The sequence below is a fragment of the Zingiber officinale genome, chromosome 3A (assembly GCF_018446385.1).
Source record: "Zingiber officinale cultivar Zhangliang chromosome 3A, Zo_v1.1, whole genome shotgun sequence".
NCBI classification, from domain to species: domain Eukaryota; kingdom Viridiplantae; phylum Streptophyta; class Magnoliopsida; order Zingiberales; family Zingiberaceae; genus Zingiber; species Zingiber officinale.
This window is the reverse complement of record NC_055990.1, coordinates 113,452,717-113,462,978: the sequence shown is the minus strand read 5'-3', so window position 1 is coordinate 113,462,978 and position 10,262 is coordinate 113,452,717. Positions and strand designations below refer to the sequence as shown.

Genomic DNA, 10,262 nt, shown 5'->3' with positions numbered 1-10,262 from the left:
AAGGTACACACTACTTTTTTGTTTTAAGTAAATTTTATTTTAATTTATAACTTTAGAACAATCATAGCTCAATTGTTTGTATATCTAAAAACTCATTCGTAAACTTATATATATTATCTATTAACGCTCTATATTTCTTGCTATATATTATAGGTCATTAGAGATGATATTCTATCGTCGTAGGAATCTCACACACTCTCTCTTAACAAATATGGTAAGTTTTTTTTAGGTTATTTATTATGCATCATTATATTTTTAACTTTATCCTATTTTAAATTTTTAGAACATCTTTAAATGGGGTGGACGTAGATGGAGTTCGCATGGCCAGACAACACCTAGCATTATACCTACGTCCATCCTTGATCAGCCTATAGGACCATCACATTCACCATCGCCAATACAGGCAGGACCATCACATTCCCCTACGCCAATATAGGCAGGACCATCACATTCTCCTTTGCCAGTACATGCAGGACCATCACATTCGCCTTCACTAGTACATGCAGGACCATCACATTCTCCTTCACCAATACCTTCTCCGCATAATTTAATTTGGCAGATCCAGTTCCTACTAGATACTCATTCTTTGAGGTCCAAGATGTTTGAGTATTTATACTTCCCTATGGAGATTTGTAAGTATAAATTAATAATTTAAATTTTTTATCCTATATTTTATAAGTATTATTGTAAAGTAGGATTAAAACTTGGTTTGATCACTTCAATTGTCAATTTTTAGCAAGTTTATTTAATTTTAATAATTGAGTTTTGATATGCATCAATTAGTTAATTCATTTTATTCCATGCTCTAATAGTATAATTGAGTTACGTTATTTTTAACTATATCATGAAATTACTTAATTTTATCTTTAATCATCCTCTTATTTTATGATAAACTCTAAAAATATTTTGATGTGCTACTTTATTTTCAACTAGGCATCTTTATTTTCAATAACGATCTAAGAGTGGTTTGATGTGGTATCTTTTTTTATAAATTAGACCATTATATTAGTGTATGATCATTATTCATTCTCTCATTTTTTAAAATTCAGAATAATATTTAATTAGCAATGATACTCTTCATGTTTTTAATATATTAAATAATTAGACTATTTAACCATTGGACTAGATTGGATTATGGTGGTTACAAGGCATGGTCAATTATAATTGCTAGTTTAGGGATCTTAAACATATGGTTACCCCTATCTTATATTTTTAGACTTTTCTTGTTACTATCGTATTTAATATTCATCATTCACCATAGGTTCAAAAATTAGGTATGTATTATTCACGAAATTAATCAAATTGTGAATAATCATTGGATGGGGATTCAATGTCTTATTCAAGCACTCCATCATCAATGAAAGAGTCATGGTGGAGCGAGTTTAAGGTATAAATGATTCATTTTATATCTAGAATAAAATTAAATATATATACTTAATTATTTTATTTTCTATTCAGCGGACATATAATTGGGACTCTGCCTATGAATTGGAAGTTAAGAATATTTTCAAGAAAAAATGTGGCGACCACATGCGCCATACTCTCAATCATGCTAAACAAAGGGGTAAAAAGCCACTTTGTATCATAGAGGATAATTGGACTAAGATCAACAATTTTTGGGCAACCAATGAAAGTAAACAATGGAGTCAACAGAATAGATTAAATCAATTTTATAATTCTGGAGACTCATCTACGACAGATACGGGAGATTCAATTAATATCGATGAGCATAGACGCAGAATGGTAAATATTTAACTCTCCTACTCATTTTTAACTCTCTCAATAGTTTTTTAAACCTATGACTAATTTATTATTTCTAATCCTATTTTTTAGACCAAAGATATGAGAAAGGAACCTTCATTCATAAAAACTTTTACCAAAACTTTTACAAAAAAAGGATAAGTCTTGGAACAGGACTAGAGCAAAAGTAATAAAGGTTTGGATTAATTAAAAATATATGTGTTTATAAATTATTATTATAATAAATTTATTTTAATTTTATAATTACACTACCAGACAAATACAATGAGCTCAAGATAGCACACAGAAGTTCATGTACTAGTGAGGAAACTGAGTTATCTGTCGGTAATAATTTGGATTTATGGTTGGCGGCTAGTGGGGGACAGAAAGGGGGAAGAATATTGGGAGTGAGTTCTTTAAGCAAAAATCATAGAGTTTCTTGTAAATCCTTTTCCACCCCAATAGCAATCACAACTAAGATAAATTCCTTGACTGAAGAGATTTCACATTTAAAGGGTATAATATTAGAAAGAGATGAAGAAAGAAGAGCTAGAGATTCAAAAATGAGAGCTAGCTTAGAAGAAATAAGAGCTATGTGCCAACAATAAGATTTAATTATGAGACATCTTCAGTTAAGTTCCGCTCCTTCCGGTTTGGATAATATTGGTGGCGACGGTGATGATGACAATAGTGGTGATGGATCTTCTTGTATGAATTTTATTTATCTCATAATTCATATTTTTGAACATTAGTTATTTGATTGTAAATATTTCTTTTTTTTAATACTGTTAATTTTTTTAAAACAGGATTGGTCAGACGCAATGAAAATCAATGTTGGAGTAAGTAAAAATTATTTTTTGCGTTCATATATAGTAATTTCTTTATTGTAATCATTGATATTGTTTGTATTTTTATTTTGATGCAGGAAAATAAGGATATTAGAAGAAGATAGAGAAGATTTAGTGATGTTTGAAAATTTGTTGATGTATGGATGGTTTAGAATTTCTTATGATGTTTGGAGTGTATGGATATTAGATCTTATGTGATGTTTGTATTTTGATGTATGATATGTTTTGATTGTAAGGATATTAGATGATGTTTGTATTTTGATGTATGATATGTTTTGATTGTAAGGATATTAGATGATGTTTGTATTTTGATGTATGAAATGTTTGGATTTTGTGAATATTTTGTGATATTTGGATTTGATGTATATAAATTGTGATTTGGTTTATATATTATTTTATTGTTAGATATAATGTGTTAGATACTATTTGTACGAATTCGATAGATATTTTTGTATTAACCATGTTAAATACAGAATTTACATAATTCTAGAAAGAAATTATTAAATTTTGCGAAGAAAATATTTTCGTCGCAAATATATTGTAATGTATCGAAAAAAATAGTGCTAGATTCTGCAATAAATTTTCATATTCGTCACATATTCTACAATGAATTATCAGATTAGTTGCAGAATCTACAACAAATCTGAATATTCATCACAGTTTTGAGATAAATTTTTTGAAGAAATTCTTTTCTACAACGAATATGAAAATTCGTTGCAGAAACTACGACAAAATTGGTAACAAAATTATTTTTGTCACAAAACTATCATAATGACCAAAAAAAATATTATAGATTCTGTGATGAATTTTCAAATTTGTCGTAGATTTTTGCAACAAATTTCCAGATTCATTGCAAAAATCCACAATGAATCCAAATATTTGTCGCATAATATGCAACGAATCTAAATATTCATCGTAGATTTTGCAACGAATTTCCAGATTCGTCGCATATTTTGCGACGAATATGACAAGTTTTCGCAAATTTTGCAACGATTTTTTATATTCATTGTAGTTTCTATGACGAATTCCGCTCGAATATAAAAATTCGTCGCAAAAATTAAAATTAAATCTGATTTCTAAATTTTGTGATCTTCCAAATAACTTTGTGACAAAAATAAGAATTCGTCATAAATTTTACAACAAATTCTTATTTTTCGTAGCTAAAATCTGCGATAGAAAAAAATTCGTTGCAGATATGCATTTCTAAATTTACAATATTTGCAACGAATTTAGCGACAAATTTTATTTTCGTTGCAAAATTTGCAACAAATTTCAATTTTTCATCACAAATATTTAGGGACAAGTTTTCTGTGACGAAAAATATTCATCGCAGATTTCGTCGCAAAATATTTTTGCAACGAATTTTTTTTAAAATTTGTCGTCAAATTTGTCCAAAAAACAGTTTATTTTATAGTGATTCAAAAGTAGTCAACTAGGCAGTTGATTGAGGCACAAAGAGCTTTCAAAAAAAAGATGAATGCTTATAAAAGAAGTAAATACTCGTAAATCTCATGTATTTGAAACATCAGGTTTTCCCTCCATTGGTCTGTGGCACATTCAATTCGAGCCTAGTCAAGTGAATTCCATGATACAAACATCTATCGATTTTTAAGTTTCAAGTTAATCGACAATGTTTTGCTAAGCACGGGCTGTTGTCGTTGTCTTACATAATAAGAATGCGAGATTTACAGAGTCGGAGTTCTCTCGGCTGCTCCGGAGATCACAGTAAGCAAATTGTTTCCAAATGGGTCACTAAGATGCTTGGCGAGGTTCTCCACTGGTCCTTCCCCGGTGACATAGGCCTGCACGAAGAAACCAAGCATCGCAAACATGGCTAGCCGGCCGTTCTTTATCTCCTTCACCTTAAGAATCGCAGCTTGGTCTGGATCATTAGCGAGCCCGAGGGGATCGAATGGACCTCCCGGATGCAACTGATCCTCCAAATCCTACAGCAGTTCGAGTGTGGAATCATTAAACTTACAACCAAATAGATGGAAGATATTCATCCATAAACCTGAAATTCAAAGGAAGATATCGAATTTTTCTCGCTTTACTTACGAGTCCATTGGTAATTCTGTAGTATTCAGCACCCCCAACAAGCACAACTTCGGCAATGACAGCCAAAGCGAGATTGATCGGAATGTTTTTGCCAAAGTAGTTCAATGTATTTCCATCCAAAAGAAGAGCACCAGTCTGCAAACACATCAAAGGGCGACAAATTACGACAATACTAATCGCGACACTGAACATTTACCATAAGAAAGGTAAATGTTCTCTCATCTAAGCAGGAAAGAACTCAAAAATGTGGTCAAATAGCTACACAAGATTGTGTTTATTGCTGAGGATTGGACATTCGATCGAGGAGTAAATAGACCATGAGTTATCGAAAATTACCTTGAACCAGACAGCTTCAGGGCCACAATTTGCACCATATTTGTTAAAAGCCTCAGGGATGATGAACCCAGCCGCACCGAGCATAGCCCACCTCGCATGGATGAGCTCATAAGCTTGATATCTGCACACCATTTGAAACTTTTAGTGCAAATGAAACCGAGAATCTTCTCGGTAAACCCTATTTCTGACGGACAACGATCGAGAATTAAAAGAGTGGCCTTTTTTATTTGCATAGTCAAGAAGAGCACCCTTCTTTCAAAAATTATCGAAACAACGCTCCATCTACAATTTATTTGGTATCGTAAATACCCCTACGCTATCAGACCGACCGAGATCAAAGAGATATTTTTAACAAATGAAATCAAGAATCTTTTCAATAAACTCTACAATCAAAACTAAAAGAAACTTTGACCCAAAAAAAATCAAAAGGGAGCCTTTTTTTTTGTTCATATCGTCAAAAAAGGAGGTCTTCCTTTTAAAAATTACCAAAACAACGCTCTCCCAATAATTTGATACCGTAAATACCTCCTTATGCTCCACCCTTGAGCACAAAGTAGTTCCAAGGGGTTATTAAGTTGTCGGTTCAGATTCTTGCAGTGAGACCGATCGAGAATAAAGAGATATTTTGAGTATGAAATAAAAGAGGAAGCGCCCTTTTAATAAATTTTGAAAGAGGGGCGCCCTTTCGATGAAATGAATAAAAATGGGCGCCCTTTTGATTGAGCAATTGAGCAAGCGAATGAGCGACATACTTGGCGAAGTTTTCAGGCTTCTTGCTCAGCCCAAAAGGATCATAGCCATAGCTGCAAGAGGAGACCGGATGAGAAATTAATTACAAGATATCAGATTTAGTCAACAAGATCTCCTTCCTTCAGACAGCAATTCATCGAAGGATCGAACTTACTCTCCGGGGACTTCCCCGGTGAGATACTCTGGGACATCCGACCGGTCCAGGAGCCCCTCCGGCAAGAAAATCCTCCTGTCGGGACCTGAAACAACCATTTTTCACTGTGTAATTCTATCGAACGACTCGCCAGCATGAGTGGAGGAGGCGAGTAGGGCGCCGACTCACCGTACCACTTGGCGAGCTCCTCGCTCGCCGGAGAAGCTGCAGCTGCCTTCGCCTTGGCGGCGGAGCTCTTCTTGGAGAAAAGCGCCACGACTTTGGAGGACCCCCCGGACGGCGACGCGGGGGCTGCGCGAGTCGCGACGGCGACGTTGAGGCGAGTCCCGAGGATGTCGGAGGCCCGGAGGGCGGCCGGAGCGGTGGCTGCGGCGACGGATGCCATGGCTGTCGGTTGCGGCGCTGGTTTGCGGCTGCTGGCGGAGGAAGGAAGGAAGAGAGCGGCGCTAAATGGTGGGAACGTGGATGTGGTGGGGCCGAGACGTATCAGGTTCGAGCGCTATGATTGGCAGTGGCTCCGGCATTGTGATCTTTTGCCCGAAGTTGATTGGCCAGGTAGTGGTGACGTGGCAGATGATGATCTCGCTAAGGGCCAATCCTGGCCACTGATTTATCTAGTGGACAGATGGGATTTCAACTTATTCCATATTGTTTTCTTCGGATATATATATATATATATATATATATATATATATATATATAAAGAAAAAGATAAATTACTTTTATTTTAATATTATTATAGTAATTTTGATCAAAATTATTATAATATTAAATAATTTTAATTAAATTAGAATAATTTGACCAAGATTACTTAAAAAAATTTTGATCAAAACTAAAACCATATAGCACTACCATATTATAAGGATGAAGTATATCTTTTCAAAATAGAGCAATCATAACCCGGCCTTGGTGGTTCAGGTGGGCCAGCGCATAGCGCCCCACCTCCGGTAGGGCACTATTTTTTTTATCATTTTTTAAGTAAATGATAACAAAAATAGATACATTATATATATATATATATATATAGAAAAGTAAATGCCAACAAAATAAGAGGTCATTAAATCAAATTTTCTCTATTTCTATCTCCCTAAACATAAAAGGCCTTCTCTTTTTTACACTGGACTTTGAAATCTAAGGTTAGCCCTAAGATAAACCTTTTATGAAAAATAAAGTATTGACCAATATTGACTTGAGTTAATAAGATATCACCTATTAAGGGGGTCAAAAATGCATCTGTTCATCAATCCGATTCCAATCTTTTCGAAAAATATAAGTTAGGGTGGGAGATTTTCTAGTTCGGATTAGAGGTTCTTGAATTGATTTAGATTCGGATTAAGTTCGAATTAACTCGGATGGATCTAAATTTAAAATTTAGATTTTTTTTAGTTAAATCAAATTTTATTTTTAAAATTAAAATGTTTTAGGTACATGAATAGTATAATGTTATATAGCAATAATAAAATATTAAGATAAAAGTGAAAAAAAAATTAAAAAAAATAATAAAAAAAAATTAGGTCGGACAAATTATTTGACTTAGGTCGATTATCCTAGTTCAGATTTAGAATTTTCAAATTGAATTCAAGCTCAAATTAATATTTTTTATAATATTCTTACTTCCGTTGGAATCTACGTGAATTAACATCCCTATCATCTATACATATGTTATAATAGCTACAAATGGTAACTATCATAATGTTATATAGATCTACCATTAATAACTACTACAACATGTATATAAATGATTAATATATTATAACAATTATAAATGGCAGCTGTTAAGATAACTCGTAGTCCCTATGATTTATGTATCTACTGTAATGCCCACCCTTCTTACCCAACCAAAGGTGGCGCTACGTTCTTATACTACTTACGTACATGCTTTAGTTATAACAGCGGAAGAATAAAAACTTTAAAGAATTTAATTTATTAAGCATAATATCACATATTCTGATTTGTTCAAATGTGCATATATTGAACTTATAACTAAAAATATTAATTTGTCCGAATCGTTCTTGCCGAGCCACCACCACACACATCACTATCTGCTCCTCCTGTTGCTCCGTTGTACATCCAGCTTTCTCTTTTATCTGCGGTACAAGGAAAGTAAGCTATGAGCACTCATGGCTCAGTAAGTTCCTTTCCTACTCACTAAAACCTAGAATCATCATATATCAAGAATGGATCAACATATCATCGTCTCAACTAATCATAACATAACATATCATTCTATTCAAACATATCATGCATATTTCTTATTCACATATCATTTCATAGAAGCATGAATATCATATCATAAAACAAATAAATCACAAGCATGAGACATACAAGGCATCATATTCATATCATAATATCACATGACATTATATCATATCATCATATAATTCAAGCACATATGAATGTAGGCAATGCATCGTGAATTTGAAAACTTATACTTAATAGTACTTGAAATTAATATCATCATCATTTGGGATCCCGGTTTGTACCACATACTTAATGCGTAGGTCCAAGGTAGCAAGTCTTGAGCCCTACCATGCATACATACTAGGCCCGAGTCTTACTCCATCGACCTAGGGCACTCAAAGGCCCATTACTGACGAGGCCCGAGTCTTACTCCATCGACCCCGGGGCGTTTACGGAGCCCACCCTTGGTACAAACCATAAAAATAACTTATCATGCATAACTATCATATCATGTCCTTAACAATCTTTCATGCATTTATTCTTTTTCATTTCTTTTCATTATGTATAGCATTTTCTATGCTATCACATATCATAACATAACTTCATTTCTTTTCATTATGTATAGCATTTTCTATGCTATAACACATCATGGCATATTTCATAATATAACTTCATTATACATATCATTTCATAACTAAAGCAATCATGCATTCCAACTTATTATCATATCATTTTAATACAGCATGGCATAGACATATTTAATTTTTGTTCTAGGGTTTCTAGGGCATCTATCCCTTCATGGCCGAACACATAATGATTCATTTAGGTCATACAAACATGTATCACATTCACACATTATCAAGTTTTCATAAGAAGTACTTTTAACCCCTTAGGTTTCATTTCCAAGGCCTCTAGGTCCTTCAAACCTTACTTGGCCGAAATTCATAGAATATAAACTTCCTTTAAGTGGCCTAAAGCATGGGAAACCTAAGTAAATTTCATAGCAAGATTTACTAAGAACATCATACACAAGGTTGGATCATAAACAAGCTAGGACTCTTGTGATCTTACATGTCATAAATCATGTAACTAATTTTCTACATTCCAATTAAACATGAGAGCATTAATCATCTTTCATAACATAATATCACAGAGGTCATTGAGCATATTAGAATTTTGTTTAAGCTTCTCTAAACTATCACCTTACCATGGCCGAAATATTAAGAGTAAGGTTCATGAGTTTCTTTCAACATACAAGTATACAACTCTTAAGAACTTTATATCATGTCATATAAGCATAGTTATTTTAAATTCAAGGTCCTCCTAACCCTAAATTCTTTCTTGGCCGAAACATGAGAGTGGGGTTCTTTTGGTTCCAATCAACTTCCAAGCAAGAAAACCATAGGAAGGTCCTTAGCATTTCATAGGGGAAAACTTGCACTAGTTTGGTTAGACAATAATTTTCCTAACCTATTTACAATATTTTGATTGAAATTCTAGGGTTACATACACCTCTGATCATGCATCATATATGTATACAAACATAGGGGAAAACTTTCTTTCAAGGCATAGAAAAAGAATCCGAAAATCACATGAAAGCCTTGTACCGCAGGTGAGGGGAAGCTTACCTTCTTTGCTTAAGTTTCCTAGAGTTGAGAACTTGCTTGTGGACCTTTCTTCCTTGCTTGCTTTGCTCGGCACCAATGGAGGAAGCTAGGTCTTTTGGTGGAGAGGGGGAGGAAGAAGAGGTTTCTTCCTCTTGTGTTACTCGGCAACAAGAAGAAGAAAAGAGGGAGAGAGTGAGTTCTCGGCACCAATGGAGGAGAGGAGGAGAATGAGTTGAGGATGAAGTTGAAGTCACCCCTCCATGCCTATTTATACTAAAATGAGGGGAGGAAAACTTGACTTGATTCATCCTCCTCATTTACTTCTCCTCTTAATGAGAAAGAATATGCTAGAGAAATGCTTCTTGAGTTTCTCTCTTTTCTTTCTCTTAATTTCTCTCCTTTCTTTCCTTTAATTATAATTCTCATCTCTCCTTTTACAATATTCACTCCTATCACACTTGGTTAACACATGCATGCATCCACAAGAGAACCAAGGATCAAATCCTTCTCCTAACATATTTTTGTACAAAATAATTCATGTATATGCATTATGCATAAATATTTCATACATGCATATATAATATCTCA

The 10,262-nt window shown here is 33.9% G+C and overlaps 1 protein-coding gene across 1 annotated transcript; it reads right to left on the bottom strand.

Annotated features, from left to right (window-relative positions):
• Nucleotides 1-4,085: 4,085 nt before the first annotated feature.
• Nucleotides 4,086-6,308, bottom strand: LOC122052303 (chlorophyll a-b binding protein CP26, chloroplastic-like). Its single transcript, XM_042613769.1, has 6 exons — nt 6,055-6,308; nt 5,887-5,971; nt 5,735-5,785; nt 4,983-5,103; nt 4,647-4,781; nt 4,086-4,534 (listed from the first exon to the last, which is right to left on the bottom strand). Exons 1-6 carry the CDS (start codon nt 6,269-6,271, stop codon nt 4,274-4,276), a joined length of 870 nt encoding a protein of 289 aa, XP_042469703.1. The 5' UTR covers nt 6,272-6,308; the 3' UTR covers nt 4,086-4,273.
• Nucleotides 6,309-10,262: the final 3,954 nt, after the last annotated feature.